At 46.0% G+C, this 15,794-nt stretch overlaps 1 protein-coding gene across 5 annotated transcripts in view; it reads left to right on the top strand.

The window, feature by feature from the left end:
* The window catches only part of Mroh1 (maestro heat like repeat family member 1), a 67,798-nt gene that overhangs the window by 25,665 nt on the left and 26,339 nt on the right, over positions 1 to 15,794 (top strand). For all 5 annotated transcript variants that reach the window (XM_021658890.2, XM_021658896.2, XM_021658873.2 and 2 more), the window contains exons 11-15: positions 2,389 to 2,467; positions 3,681 to 3,794; positions 10,163 to 10,236; positions 12,332 to 12,451; positions 15,582 to 15,689. In XM_021658890.2, the coding sequence (XP_021514565.1) occupies positions 2,389 to 2,467; positions 3,681 to 3,794; positions 10,163 to 10,236; positions 12,332 to 12,451; positions 15,582 to 15,689 (495 nt within the window). The remainder of the gene's footprint in view (positions 1 to 2,388; positions 2,468 to 3,680; positions 3,795 to 10,162; positions 10,237 to 12,331; positions 12,452 to 15,581; positions 15,690 to 15,794) is intronic.

Below are 15,794 nucleotides of genomic sequence, written 5' to 3'. Positions count from 1 at the left end.
TCAGGGAGAAGTGGTTACAGGATCATTTAGAGTTCACCAAGGCTTGTCGTAACAAAAATCCAATATAAGCTTTCAAATAGTTCTACCAGGGTCTATGCCTTCAAGAGCCAGAGCAAGCAGCATAGTTTCTTTAAGGTGTCTGTGGAGTGTTCATGATGATCAGTGCTGGCAGAAGGGTAGGATGTCTGGCCATTTGGTTGACATTTTTATAGCAAGGGAGTTGCCAGTTAGGGAATCAAACTGCCCCATCCTCCAATATCAGGAGGGGTTACAGCAAGAATTTACAGTTGGGCTCATGAGGTGGCTCCTTGCTTAAAGGTGCTTGCCACTCAAGCTGGAACTCCTACATAAACGTGAAAGAAGTTGTTCTCTGATCTATATCTGGGTACCATAGCACATATCCCAGCACACCCCCTCATAATAATAATCAGTAAATACTTGAAGGAGGAGGAGGAGGAGGAGAGAGAGAGAGAAAGAAAGAAAGAAAGGGAAGAAAGAAAGAAAGAAAGAAAGAAAGAAAGAAAGAAAGAAAGAAAGAAAGAAAGAAAGAAAGAAAGGGAAGAAAGAAGGGAAGAAAGAAAAAGAAAGAAGACACTGCCGTGGAATGGTGGTAGCGTACATCTTTAATCCCAGCACTTGGGAGGCAGAGGCAGGTGGATCTCTTAGCCAGCCCGGTCTACAGAGTGAGCTCCAGGACAGCCACAGTTACACAGAGAAACCCTGTCTGGAAAAACCAAAAACAACACATGAATACTCCTTGAAACTGGTAGTGGTGGTAGCAGTGGCAGTGGTCCATGCCTTTAATCCCAGCACTTGAAAAACCAAGGGAAAAAAAAGAAGGAAGGAAGGAAAAATTAAAAAAGAAAGAAGGAAGGAAGGAAGAGAGCTCATTGGTGCTGGAAGCTGGAAAGACAGCAGTTTAGCTTATGTGCCATTCTTCCACAAGACCTGGGTTCAGTTTCTAGCATACACATGTTGCCTCATACACTGGGACAGCATCCCTGGAAGGTCCAGTGCTGGCACGAGGCACACATTTGATGCACATACATACATGTCGGCAAATTAAAACTCATATATGAAATAAAAATAAATAAAATTTTTTTTTGAGACAGGATTTCTCTATGTAACCCTGGCTTTCCTTGAACTCACTTTGTAGACCAGGCTAACCTTGAACTCAGGGATCCACCTGCCTCTGCCTCCCAATTGCTGGTATTAAAGGCGTGTACCAAAATCACATGCTAAAAATAAAGAAATCTTTAAAAAAGAACTTAACAGGCCTAGTAGCAGTGGTGCAGGCCTGTAATGCCAGCCCTCAGGGAGGCAGAGGCAGGCGGACCTCTGTGAGTTTGAAACCAGCCTGATCTACAAAGCTAGTCCAGGACAGCCACAGCTACATAGAGAAACCCTGTCTAGAAAAAAAAAAAAAAAAGGAAAAGAAAAGAAAAACTAACTTACCAGGGTGACTGTGGTGGCACATGCCTTTAATCCCAGCACTTGGAAGACCGAGACAGGCAGATGTCTGTGAATTTGAGGCCAGCCTGATCTACATAGTTCTAGGACAACCAAGTCATGTAGAGAGAATCTGTCTCAGAAAAATAAAATAAAATAAATTACTGCTCGCACAAATATTGGTTGTAATAGTGCTGTAATACAGCTTCCTTCCCCCAGGTATGGTGGCACATACTTGTAATCTTAGCACTAGCGAGACTGAGGCGAGAGGATATGAGTTCAAGGCCTGCATGGGCTACATAAATCCTGTCTCAAAGGAAACAAAAGCATAGGCTGGAGAGATGAGGTGGTTCAGTGGTTAAGAGTATTTGTTGCTCTTGCAGACTGACCTGGGTTTGAGTCCTAATACCCACATGGCAGCTCACCACTATCTAAGTCCAGTCCAACGTAATCTGACACCCTCTTTGACCTCTAGAGGCACCAGGGATGAATAGATTTTATTCAGGCAAAACACTCATATTCAGAAAACAGTAGAGTAGATCTTCATTTTATTTTCCTTATTTGCTGTTTTGCCTGAATGTTTAACTCTTTACTGTGTGTGCCTGGTACCCAGAGAGATCAGAAGAAGCCTCAAGTCCACTGCAACTGTAGTTACTGTTGTGAGCTGCCATGTGGGTGCTGAGAATCAAAACCAGGTCATCTGGAAGAACAGCTAGACCTCTTACCCTCTGAGCTATCCCTCCAGCCCATCTATTAGATAGATAGATAGATAGATAGATAGATAGATAGATAGATAGATAGATAGATAGATAGATAGATAGATAGATAGAAAGAACCAAAAACAACAACAAAACACCTTTCCAGTACCCCTAGGTGAGGTAGAGCCACTCATCTGACGAGCGTGTCACCATATTCTCTGTCTGTTGTCTCCTGGAGCAGATTTGTGTACCCGTGGAGTCCTCGAGCCCCCTGGTAATGAGTAGCCAGAAGGAGGTGCTGCGCTGCTTCACAGTGCTGGGTGAGTGGTGGCTTGGGTGATGTCTCCTGTACAAGGAAGCTTCAGAGGACATGTCTGAGCCAGTTGTCCTTTCTGTCTATTATTATTATTAAAAACAACACAAGAACAAAACAGGATCTCACTGTCCTTTTAGCTCAGCTGGCCTTAAATTGATGATCCTTCTGCCTCAAATACTGGACTTACAGTCGTGTGCCATCATGCCTGGTCAGTTGTCCTCTTTGAGGAGGATAATGCCTTCATGGCTCAGGCTGAGGAGGAGTTAGGGTCTCAAGCAGGGTCTTGGTTACAGCCCCCAAGTACCTGATCTTCACTGAAGTGTGTGTTATAGCCCTACTTCTCTTCTAGAGACTTCTGTCTCCCATTCCACACATTCCATCCTTGACCCTTATCCATAGCCTACTGCTCTGCACCCCTGTATGTGGCTGCCTGGCTCTAGCCATCAGTCTTACATTACATGACCCTCAGCTATAGGTGAGAGCATCTTTCCGTCGTCTACTAGAGCCTTGTGGTCTAGGACAGATCTGTCCCTGGTGTCTGTGTCCTGTCAAGGCCTGCTTACTAGCTTGAGGGTCAGGTAGAGGCTTATGACATGCCAGCTACTGAAGACCAGTGACATCAGCACCCACTTAGAGCCCGGAGGCAGGGAAGGCTGGGAGACTGGTTCAGCTGGCCCAGAGTGTGGTGGGGGGAGGACCAATTTTTACTGTCATTTGACACTGGTTCACAAATGCGAGAGACTCACCAAGGTAATTTCCAAAAAGATCCCCATCGGCAATGATACTGGTCCGGGCTAAAGATCTGTACAGGGTCTGAGTGCTTGGGAAGTGTTCTCTAGGTGCAGACCAGCCCAGAAGCAGGAGGATCTCTCAGGGGTTTCTTGTGGGCTCCCCATGAATTAAGCTAGAATGAAGTCCGGGTGACCCCAGGTCTGATTCTCACATGCACTCTGTGGTGCCTAGACTGGTGTTGACCCCTGTGCTCTAACCCTTCACTTTATTCAGCCACACGAAGAAAACATTGAGGTGAAATTAGTGGTCAGGGAGTTCTGGTTTCCAGCATTCTCCACAGTATGCCTTTGCCTTCCCTGTCCCTGTGGCTCCAGCTATACTATAACCAAGGTAGACAAAGTCAGTCCTGGCAAGCTTAGGGTGCAAGTGTGGAGCAAGCACAAAGAGACTGTTAGGCAGTGTCTGATGTGCATGTTGCCCTGCAGCCTGCTGCTCTCCTGACCGCCTGCTGGCCTTCTTACTGCCCAGGCTGGACACCAACAATGAGAGGCTCCGTGTGGGAACCCTGCAGATCCTGAGACACATCATCAACTCAGCTGGTGAGTGCCTTCTGCGCCTGAGGCTGGCCGCCTGTGCCATGCTCAGTGTAGGGTGGTACCAGGATAAGCGATTAGCACCTGCTTTGAATTACTGTTAGTGGTAGCATGTTACCTTGGTGGTTTTCACAGTTGAACTTCATCTCAGTCATTGCTGTAACAATACACCATGATCTAGGCAACGTATAGAAAAAAAGGTTTGTTTGGAGGTGGGGACAGCGGAGAGCAAGTGCACACGTGTGAACACATGATACCTGGGAACAGTACGCCTGTCCTCAGTGATGCGCCTCTTCCAACAAGGCCACACCCCCTAATCTTTCCCAAACCCTTCTACCAGCTGGGGACTAAGCATTCAAATATATGAGCCTATGGGGCCATTCCCATCCAAACCACCAGACGTAGAACGAAGGGTTCCACATGTGCTGGGCAGGTGTTCTACCTCTGAGCGACACCTTTAGCGCCCAGTTTCCTGCTTTTAAGGGAGACTTATGTGATTAGCAGTAAGCTTCCATGAAGATAATCATAGCTGTAAATGTGGGTTTGTGTTTTGGTTAATTTCATTCATGCCACATTGGGCAGCATTAAATATACGAGGTTCAGAAGGGTAGATCCTGTTGCCTGGGGCTCTTTAGGGCACCAGAATGGACTCTTGGTGCTGTTTTTCTTAGGTGTGTGTGTGTCTGTGTGTTTACATTTGAGAGTTCACCAGTGGATTGGAATTCAAGTAAAAGGACACATGAGTTATAAAAGAACATATAAAAGGTTAATTTTTTTTTCTAGTTTCAACTCTGTCACTGCTTTTTATGTGGTTGTTTTTTGGTTTTGGTGGATATGGACATAAAAATTAACTGATAGTGAAAATATAAAACCATAACAGATGCATCATGGCTTCAGAATGGCCATTCTAACTGTGTAGAAGTTCACTGAGACATATAGCATTCAGAACTTGGCAAGTGTTTGTTTGACTGGACACCTTCTGGGGTGTTTGTGTTTTTCTGTTTTTATTTTTGTTTTCTAAAAGATTTTTTTTATTTATTTTATGTATGAGTGCTCTGTACATATACATGAGTAGGGCATCAGACCCCAGTATAAATGTCTGTAAACCACCATGTGGTCACAGGGAATTGAGCTCAGGACCTCTGATGGAGCAGACAGTGTTCTTACCTGCTGAGCCATCTCTCCAGCCCTCTACCCCTTTTTTGTTTTTGAGACAGAGTCTCTCTAAATACCCCTGGCTGTCTAAGAACTCACTGTATAGACCAGGCTGGCCTCAAACTCATAAAAATCCACCTACCTCTGCCTCCTAAGTGCTTGGATTAAAGGCGAGTGCCACCATAGCCAGCATTTTACTGGAAACCTTCATCTAGTTCTGTGATGCTTTTATTAATTTCTTTATAGTAAAATGATTTTTTTGAAAAAGGAAATTATTTAGGGAGCAGGGAGTTCAGCAGTGGTATGTGACTCTATACCTTTTTCATCTTTTGTATTGTTTTGTTTTTTTGAGATAGGGTTCTCTGTGTAGCCTTGGCTGTTCTGGAACTCACAGAGATCTGCCTGCCCCTGCCTCCCAGAGTGCTGGGACTAAAGGTGTGTGCCACCACTACCCGGCCATCTGAGTTACTTCTTAAATTGCACTTCAAAACCTGCATTTTTTGTTTTTTTTTTTTCAAAGATTTATTTATTGTTTATACAGTATTCTGTCTGCATGTGTGCCTACAGGCCAGAAGAGGGCACCAGATCTCATTAGAGATGGTTGTGAGCCCCCATGTTCTTGCTGGGAATTGAACTCAGGTCCTTTGGAAGAACAACCAGTGCTCTTAACCTCTAAGCCACCTCTCCAACCTCTTAACCTTTTATCTTGAAGTATAGCTCACATAGAGAAATAGTACAGACAGCAACTGTTTTTCAGTGAGTGAAAGCGCAAGTCCATTTTTCCCACCTATGACAGTGCCCAGGGGCCACTGGCAGGTCTTTGGAAGGGAAGCTTCCAGCACTGTTTTGCATCTCGTATAAGGAAAAATAAATTGCAAAGAATGGAGCATTTTGTATCTGACCTTTCCGTTGTTGTTTTGTTTTCTGTTCACAAAATGTGTGTATATCAGAGTTCATTTCATTTCTGTGAAGTCTGTAGTGAGTTTATGATTCGCTGGCAAGGGGTACGTGGATTCTTCCAGCGTCTAACCCTAAAGAAGACTGCTCTTTCCATTTTCCCTGTGTATGCTTAGGTGGATGTGTCTCTAGGAGCAGAGGTTCAGGTCGCAGGTATGTGTTTGTTTTAACACCACTAAGTGAAAGCACTCCAGCCACCATTTCACTGTTTGATATGGCAGACTGTCAGAAAACAAGCCATCTTTCCCAAGGTTGCCCAAACCAGCAGAAGCCATGATAAGGGAAAGGATGGAGCACACAGACATACTTTTTCTGGAGTCTAGTTTTATCTGTGCCGTATGTTGTCTGAGGCTATAGTTACCTCTGTTGCTTTAACACTAGGGAGCGCTCTGAGCTCAGGTTTGCATCAGTTCTCCTGAGGACTTAAAGCCATATAAAGTAGGAGCAGGATAGTAACTTCAGGAAAATAATAAAGCTCTATCTACTTGGTGGTCTGTTGCTCCCTGAGAAGCCCTAGTACTCTAAGGTAAACTTGAATGAGCCATTCTCTGGGCCTCAGTGTGAGTCTCTGCTAAGACACAGATTAATTTTAAATTTCTCTGAAAAAATCAATCCTTACCCCAGTGAGTAGCAGCTGATTGGCCTTATCATTCACACCTCTGTGTCTAAGATTGTAAAATCTAGCTCTGATTAGTTTGTTTTTTGTTTTTTTGAGACAGGGTCTCTCTCTGTTATTTTGGCTGGCCTGAAACTCATTAAGTACAGCAGGCTGACCTTGAACTCTTAGAGCTCTGCCTTCTGCTTGCTGGGATTAAAGGCATGCGCCACCACTCCCACTATGCCTACTTTTAAGACTATGCCTTTTTGGGTTTTAACTATTTTATTTTATGTGTGTGGGTGTTTTATTTTGTGTTCATGTATGTCTGTGTGGCATGTGCATCTCTGGTACCTAGGGAGCCAGAAGAGTGTTGCTGAATCTCTAGAACTGGAGTTACAGATGGTTGTGAGCCACCATGTGGGTGCTGGAAATCAAACCCAGGTCCATTGGAAGTGCAACAAGTGCTCTTAACCACTGAAAAATCTTTCCAGGCCTTTACTTTTAAGATGTTTATATGTAACCATGTACATCTTTATAGATAAATAATAATATAGCTATCTAGCTCTCTTTTTGGAGCCTGGCCATCAATTTGTTTATTTGTTCTGTTTTCTTTTTTGTTTGTTTTTTTGAGACAAGGTCTCTCTACATAGTTCTAGTTGTCCTGGAACTCAGTGTGTAGATTAGGCTGGCTTTGAACTCAGAGATCCACCTGCCTCTGCCTCCCAAGTGCTGAGATTAAAGGCATGTGTTGCTATGCTCAGCTGACCATTGATTTTTGTTGTTGTTTGTTTTCTTTGATTTTTTTTTTAAGACAAGATGTCAGGTATCCTAGGCTGACCTTTGGTTTATTACACAGCTGAGAATGACCTTGAACTCCTCACCCTCCTGGCTTCGCCTCCCTAGTGCTGGGATTTCGGTGTTCACCTTCATACCTGTTCTTATTCGGTGCTGGGGTTTCCACCTTCAGCTTCATGCATGCCAGGCAAGCACCAGCTAGCTTAGCTACATCTCCAGCCCTGGTTTTACTTTTATTTGTTCTAAAATGACATAACATACAGTGGCATAATTCAGTGATGTTGAGCACTGCTCTGTAGACCAGAGATCTGCCTGCCTCTGGGCTGAGATTAATGGCATACACCACCGCCACCCAGCGGGATGACATCTTTCTTACTGGACCGTCTATATAATGAAAACATTGTCACAAGCAGTGTATTGCCTTTGTTGTACCCAGTGCTCTCGTTTTTCTTTTCTATCTTCCTTCCTTTTTAAAAAGACCATTATTTATTATGTGTATGTAGGTGTGGCTGCATGAGTTTGTGTACCCATGGAGGTCAGAAGGCATTTGATGCTCTACTAGAGCTACGGGTAGTTGTGTGCTGCCTACTGTCAGTTCTGGGAACTTAACCCAGGTCCTCCACAAAGAGCAGTGAGCATTCTTAGCTGCTGAGCCATCTCTCCAGCCTCTTTACTTCACCCCTCCCCCTTTTTTTGACACAAGGTCTATAGCCTGGGTTAGCCTAGCTTCCTATGTCAGGAGCTTGTGGTCCTCCTGCCTCCTGAGTATTAGGGTTACAGGCACTTACCACATCAGGTGATAACCACTTCATAATATCCGTTTGAAATTTATCATAAAAAGTGAAATCCGCCGGGCACCGTGGCACCCTCCTGCAATCCCAGCACTCTGGGAGGCAGAGGTAGGCGGATCTCTGTGAGTTCAAGGCCAGCCTGGTGTACAAAGTGAGTCCAGGACAGCCAAGGCTACACGGAGAGACCCTGTGTTGAAAAAAAAAAAAAGTGAAATACACTATATAGAACTATAGAATGCTTCACAAATTTGAGTATTATTGCACAGGGTTATGTTAGTCTTCTGTGCATCATGCCATATGTGTGCTGCTGAATCAAGCACTTAATGGCCATTTTGAATTTCTTTTAAGTATTAGGAGATAAGCCAGGTCGTGTTGCATGCCTTTAATCTCAACACTCGGGAGACAGATGCAGGTGGATCTCTGAGTCTGAGGCCAGCCTGGTCTACAGGGTGTGTTTTAAGACAGCCAGGTATACCCAGAGAAACCCTGCCTCAAAACACCAAAAAAACCTGAGCACTCTGGAGGCAGAGGCAGGTGGGTCTCTGTGAGTTCAGGGCCAGCCTGGTCTACAAAGAGAGTTCCAGGACAGCCAAGGCTGTTACAGAGAGAAACCCTGTCTCATAGCTGGCTCTCAGCAAGAGGGAGCCCCCATACCAGTAGTTCACCCGGAATTTGTGAGAAATGTCCCAGCCACCCAAGACCTTTTATAGCAAATGTTAATCAGACCGGTGACTCTGACGCCAGTTCAATTACAGTGTCATCAACAAAACTGCCCCCCCAGAAGTTCTATCTAGTGTCTCAGCTGCCAACTGTTTAGCTTTTTAAAAGATATGCTCAAATTACGTTTACTTATTATTTCTTTATTGTGGCTACGTGAGTGCTGTGAAGAGGAGGTGGACATCAGAGGACAGCTCGTAAGAATCGGTTCTCTCCTGCCACGTTGGTCCCAGGGACGGAGCTCAGGTCATCAGTCTTGATGGCAAGCAGCTTACTCACTGAACCATCTGCCCGCTCCCAGCTTAGATGTTTTCTTTTTCTTCTTTGTTTTTTTTTTTAATTATTTTTAATTGTATACGTGCATGTCTGTCTGTAGATATGTGCACATGAGTGCAAGTGTCCATGGAGCCCAGAGGTGTCAGACTTCTCTGGACCTGGCTGTGAACCACCTTCTGGAGGTTTGGGAATTGAACTTATTCCTCTAGAAGAACAGTATATGCTCTTAACCACTGAGCCATCCCTCCAGCACCCACTAACCCCTTTAAATTCATCATCCTATTCATTGTTTGCTTAGGCTAGAGATTGAGAATGAACCCTGAATGTCTAGCCAACTGTAAGCCACTGTGATTTAGTGTGTTGTATGAAAAGGGGGGTGGGATTTATGGAAAACACAATCTGCGGGGAAGGTAGAGCTCTTTGAATTCTGTTCCTAGTGGTCTCAGTATTCTGCAGTTACAGCTGCCCCTAGGTGCCCCTCACCCACAGCCTCTCCTGTACCTCTCACTGGTACTGCTCATTCACAGTGACCTCTTTTGAATGAGCTAGGGATCAGTTCCCTTGAAAGGTGACCATCTTAAAAAGCCAGCTACATTTGGTGAGGCAAGTGTATTTGGTAGGGAGAACAAGTGCACATGCAATGCAAAGAGTTTTGCCTAAATTCACTTACACAGACCTGAGCGCTTTCACAGTGGGTGAAAGACAGGACAGACGCCTCAGGTAGCTCTGCCTGAGGCTCCTTTAACAGGCATTTCCCAGTCCCTTCCGTCTGCTGTGGTCTTACCTCTGCTTCCCCTTGCCTTGCCAGGTTTGCAGCACATTGTATTTTGACCTCACAGGATTAAAGAACATAGTTCTTCATGCACAAGGACTCTAAAGAGAATTAAAAATCCCTTTTAGCTTTTTGATTGGGTAAAATGTTATTTGGGGATTTTTTTTTCTCCTTCAGAGCAATGGGTTTATGCTCCATCTACATGAGGAGCAATTGAGCCCAGATCCTTTGCGACCTGGACTTCAAGGTAGACATGGATTAGATGAGCAGTCTCTGTTAGCAGGGACTAAGCCATCTTGTTTGTTTCTTGCAGCTGCTCAAATGGAAGTTAAGAAACCCTTTATCCTCTCTTCCCTGAGGCTCCCTCTTCTGGACACCAACAATAAGGTAAAGCAGACAGGTTAGCTTGGACCATTGTTGGACTGGACCAGTTAGTTTTGCTCATCATGAGCAGCCAACAGAAGAGTGCCCAGAGCACTGGAAGTGCCTATCCTACCAGGCTCCGGGCACGAGCAAGCAGAGAGGTGTACACATGTAGTGTGAGCAGGCTGTATTCCACATTGTGTTAGTGAACTGTTGGTGAACCTGAGCCACCTCAGGGCTGGTACCTGTCACAGGCCGGGAGTGCTCCAGCACCACCCTCAGGTTCACCATTCACGAGGAGTCAGCTGGAATAGTCACCGCTTACTACAGGGACTGTTTAAGTCAGCTGGGGAGCTGGGTGAGGTGGTTCATGACTGTAACCTGAGCGCTTGGGAGCCTGAGATAGGAGTTCCTGGCTAACCTGGGCTACATAACTAGACCTATCTCAGAAATGAAAAACAGCTGGGAAAGAGCCCTTAAGAACAGAGTTCAGGAGGGCCTAAACCTTTAGCTTCCCACTGCCTTTTATGAGCAGGGCAGTGTTAGTACCCATTCCTTAGTCCTAGAGTTCTGGACCTTTAGCCCTGTCATGTGAATTGCTGGGATTATCTGTATTGCTACACTCAGCCTCCAGCCCCTCTGAAGATAGGACTGATACCATGCAGCCTACAGGCTCCCATTTGAATTACAGCCTTTGACTGTGGGAGGTGACCCTGGTCCCAGATCATGAGACATTCTTACCAAGTTGGATATCTCAAGGGCTCCCAGGAGCCCAGGACACAGGTCAGATTCCTCTTTGGGCAAGGTAGATCTTTCCCAGCTTTCTGAGCACTATTATGTTTAGCGGGACCTGCTTGCTCAGAGGCAGTAGGATCCTAGCCCTCCTTGAGAGCTACTGCAATATTTGTGCTGGCCCTGGCCTGCTTCTAGGACCTCCTGTGTGTCCTACTGTTATTTCTTCAGAAGCTTCTGACACAAACTCGAGATCACCGCCTTCAAACCTTTATACCCAGGGACAGTCTTCCCTGATACCCCCATGACAGGGTCCTGTAGCTCATTATGGGCCCAAACAATGAGATGTTTGCAGTGTCAAGTGGGCACATTCATGCTCAGCCTGGGCAGATGGCTACTGACCCAGACCCACTCCGCTCCCATAGCTCGCCACATTAGATGAATGTGACATGGGGATCACAGGAGGTGGGTGTTGATGGAGAATCTCAGGAACCTTCCTTGGGCAGTTTCGTTTGACCTGACATACCAGGAAGCAAAAGCATTCTCCAGATGAGACTGAAGGCTCCTGGGAGCCTTGTGCAAAGGGTTGAGGCTGGGGACAGAGGCCAGTGTCTGTTAGGGTCAGTGGGCTAAAGGAGACATTGGCTCTGAGTAAACATCACTGACTTTGGCTTTTGACTGGCCATGCAGCCTCAGAACTAGGAATGCTTGGGTGATAGTTAAAGGTCTGAGAAACATTGCCTAGGGAAAGGGTCAAACAACCAGGTCCATAACATAGCATAGGAAATATGGGTGTCACACAAGAGAAGCGAGCCATGAAGGACAGTAGCCCCATAGTGTAGGTCCAGATGAACAGTGCAGGTGGGATAGGTCTGTTATGCTCCAAGAGTGTAGTGGGGGAGGTAAAGCTGGAGAGCAGCATGCTTTGGAGCAGACGTTTATCAGAGCTGTTTTCATGGACTGTTGGATGAAGCTCAGTAAACGCCCATAGAGGAGGGCAGTTGGTGTGATGAGGTGACTTCTGAGGGGAAGAGGGGAAGAGTGTGTGTGGGGTGGAGGTAAAGAGGGCCTTCCCTTGCAGAACTGCACATGTTGCAAGGTGGCTAAAAGGTTGCTAGCTGAGAGCTGAGGAAGCTCCCGTGAAGCCAGGTGTTAGGTCCTGCAGCAATTGTGGGTACAGAGGTGGGTGTGGATGTATGTACCAAAGTGTGTGTGAGTCTAGATGCAGGCGCAGCTGAAGGTGCAGGTGTGGTGTGGCTCTGCGGAGGCATGTGCTGGGACAGATGTAGGAACAAATGCAGTGCGTGTGCAGGTGTGGGTGCAGGTGGAGCACAGGGCCAGATGTGTGCCCGGTGCTCCTTCCTAACCTTCTCTTTGTTCTGGGCAGGTGAAACGGGCCGTGGTGCAGGTGATAAGTGCCATGGCCCACCACGGCTACCTGGAGCAGCCTGGAGGTGAGGTGATGGTTGAGTACCTCGTGCAGCAGTGCGCTCTGCCCCCTGACGAGGTAAGGGCTGTCACCGTCAGATCCACCTGCTTCTGGACATTCCTGTCAGGCCCTTCAGCCTGTGTTTCTCTTGAGCACTGTTAGCACTGGTTACCAAGAACATCTACCCTGCCAGTGGGAGGCTGTGCAGGCTGTGTGGGCTGAGGTTCCCCTTGGTTTCTGAGTCAGGGTCTCTGTGTCCTGTGAGTCCACTCAACAGATACCCAGCTCAGAAGCAGAGGCAGAGACAGGAACTTGATTCTGTTTAATTTTTTTTTTTCTATTTAAAAAGTTAACTAAACAAACACCAATTTCTTCTGAAGGAGAACAGGGCAAGACCTGGGAAAGTAGACTGCAAGTCGTAGGTGCAGTAGGGCTGAGCGGCACTGGCCTTTCTTAGTATGTACAGAGTCTGGGTTCCCCAGAAAGGAAGTGAGTGTGTGTGGAGCCGGCAGTTCAGACACACACTAAACTGGCGAGTGCTCGGTTCTTGCGTTGCCTGCTCTGGATCTGGTTTCTTGGGGTTTGTAAAGCCAGATGTCCTGTGCTCAGCTCAGAATGGACACATGCTGTGTTAGTACTTTTCGGCTGCTCTGATAAAACACCATTACCAAGGCTCACAGAAGGAAGGGCTTGTTTGGGCTTCTGGTTCCAGAAGGATGAGTCCATCATGGTAGAGAGAGACACAGCAGCAAGTGGAACAGAAATCTGAGAGCTCACATCAAGCACAAGCACGAAGCAGAGTGAACAGAAAGTTGGACAAGACCACTCAAAGCCTGCCCCAGTGACATATTTCTTCCAGCACGGCTCCGCCTCCTAAAGATTCCACAACCTCTCCAAACAGCACTGCCAAGTGCTGACCAAGTGTTCAAATCCCAGAGCCCTCAGGCACCATTTCTCATTCAAACCACCACATGTGGCCTTCTTCTTGAACTGCTGTCATTGTGGTTTATGCAGTACCTCAAACAGGACTCCTGTGTTTAGCCTTTTAAAATATAATTTAAAAAAAATTTAGATTTAGCTGGGCATAGTGGCACATGCTTTTAATCCCAGCACTTGGGAGGCAGAGATAGCTGGATCTCTGTGAGTTTTTATTTTATGTGTATAAATACTTGCCTGCATGTATGTTTGCATATCCTGTGTATGCTTGGTGATTACAGAGATCAGAAAATGGCAGTGGATTCTCTAGGGCTGGAGTTATGCATGAGTGTGAGCCGCCATGTGAGTGCTGGAAACAACCAGGTCCTCTGTAAGAGCAACAAATGCTCTAAACCACTGATCAGTCTCTTGAGCTCCATAATTAATTTTATTCTTTGAAAATTTCATATAATGTATTTTGATTATATTCACTCCCTACTCTCCTCTAACTCCTCCAGACCCACTTTCTCTCTCTCTTTTTTTTTTTTTTTACAAAACACATTTATTTATTTATTTATTTATTTATTTATGTGTGTGTGTACTCCCACATGTCACAGTACATATATGAAGGCCAGAGGACAATATATGGGAGTTGATTGTCTCCACCATGTGGGTCTCGGGTATAGAACTTAGGGTGTCAGGCTTGATGGTAAATGTGTTTACCCACTGAGCCATCTTGTGGGCTCATCCTGTATTCGTCTTGAAGGTCATAACACTGACTAGAGGTCATAATAACAGCCCACCTTTGGAGGAAGCCATGCCAAGGTTGTGGGCCTCACAGGTCAATTCTTTCTTTTTAAAAAATTTTTTTTCAGGATTGTGTGTGTGTGTGTGTGTGTGTGTGTGTGTGTATGTGTGTGTGTGTGTGTTGGAGCACATGGGTCTGAAGTTGCAGGCAGTTTTGAATGGCTCAGCATTGGTGGTGGGAACCAAACTCAGGTCTTCTGCAAGAGCAGCATACACTCTTAATTACTGAACCATCTCTCTGGCCCCTAATCTTTTTTTGACACTTTATTTATTGCTGTGTGTGTATAAATGTGTGTAGGTGCACATGCTGTTGTATTTGTGGAGGTCAGGGAGGTGTTTTTCTTCTTCTACCGTATGGGTCCCAGAAAGTGCTTTTACCTGCTGAGCCATTTTGCCAGCCTAGGAGCCTCCTTTTGACCTCTTCATCAGCGCAATAGCTTGTAGGTTGTCAGACCTGGGCTGAAGAAGGCCAAGGCTTCTGTTTGTCTTTAGTCCCAATAACCTGCTATTTGAAGATTTCTTTTAATATTGGGAAAGTTGCATAGACTCCTGTGGTAGGAACTATAAATTTTCTGTTGTTGTTAAAATTGTAAACAACCATGTTTGGTTGATATCCAGGGAGGCCTGCTCTTTCTGAAGAGAGACAGAGGAGTGAGTGGATGGGGGATGGAGTAGGGAATGGGAGAGGAGGAGGGAGGGAAAACTGCATTTGGGATGTAATAAATGAGAAAAGAATAAAGAAAAAGCCTACATTCCCACCTCTTAACAACCCCCCCAACCCAAGAAAAATCTTTTCTTATTTTGTGTACAAATATGTGTGGATAGGAATACCGTTTGGAGGTCGGGGGACAATTTGTAGGAGTCAGTTCTCTCTTCCCACCATGTGAACTCTGGGAATCCAACTCAGGTTATCAGACTTGGCAGAAAGTGCCTTTATTTGCTGGGCTATCTTGCTGGCCCAACAAAGTTTTTTTGTTTTGTTTTGTTTTGTTTTTTGAGTCAATAGCCTATAGGAAACAAGAATAGAGCCAGAGTAGGGAGGAAAGAAGGAAGGGAGGGAGGGAAAGAGGGAGAGACAGAGACAGAAATAGAGAGACAGAGGACAGAGAGAGATAGAGAAAGAAGGAGACAGAGACAGAGAGGGGGTAAGTATGTATGTGGGTGCAGGCATACACACGCTGCCACAGACCACATGTAGAACTTAGAGGACAATGTTTAGGAGTTGGTCTCTCTTTGTGACATTGGATCTGGGAATCAAACTCAAGACCATCAGTCACAGCACAGAAAGTCCTGTGACTCACTGAGCCATCTCACCAGCTTTTCTTGAGTGACTTTAGTGTGCTTGCCTGTGACAGCCGACAGATGCTCTCAGGGGCAGGTTTGGTGAGTCTGCCATGGTTCCTTTTCTGCCAGCCTTTTCCTTCCTCATGCTAACCTTGGTGTGTGGTCCGCCATCCACATATGCTCTTGTTTGCCTCTCCCCCAGCCTGAGAAGCCTAGCCCTGATGGAGAGGGCCTGGCAGCAGACAGCGTGCGGGCAGTCAGTATCCGCACCCTCTACCTGGTCAGCACCACAGTGGACAGGATGGACAATGTGAGTGTGTGTCTTTGACTCCTGCTGTCTGAGCTCCCCATCCCTGAGATGTCCTGCCCTCCCTGTCCCTGACCTGGGTAACAAGTGAACAGTGGAGTGGAGAGT

The sequence above is a fragment of the Meriones unguiculatus genome, chromosome 8 (assembly GCF_030254825.1).
Source record: "Meriones unguiculatus strain TT.TT164.6M chromosome 8, Bangor_MerUng_6.1, whole genome shotgun sequence".
Classification (NCBI taxonomy): Eukaryota; Metazoa; Chordata; class Mammalia; order Rodentia; family Muridae; genus Meriones; species Meriones unguiculatus.
This window is presented reverse-complemented; position numbering and strand designations above follow the sequence as displayed.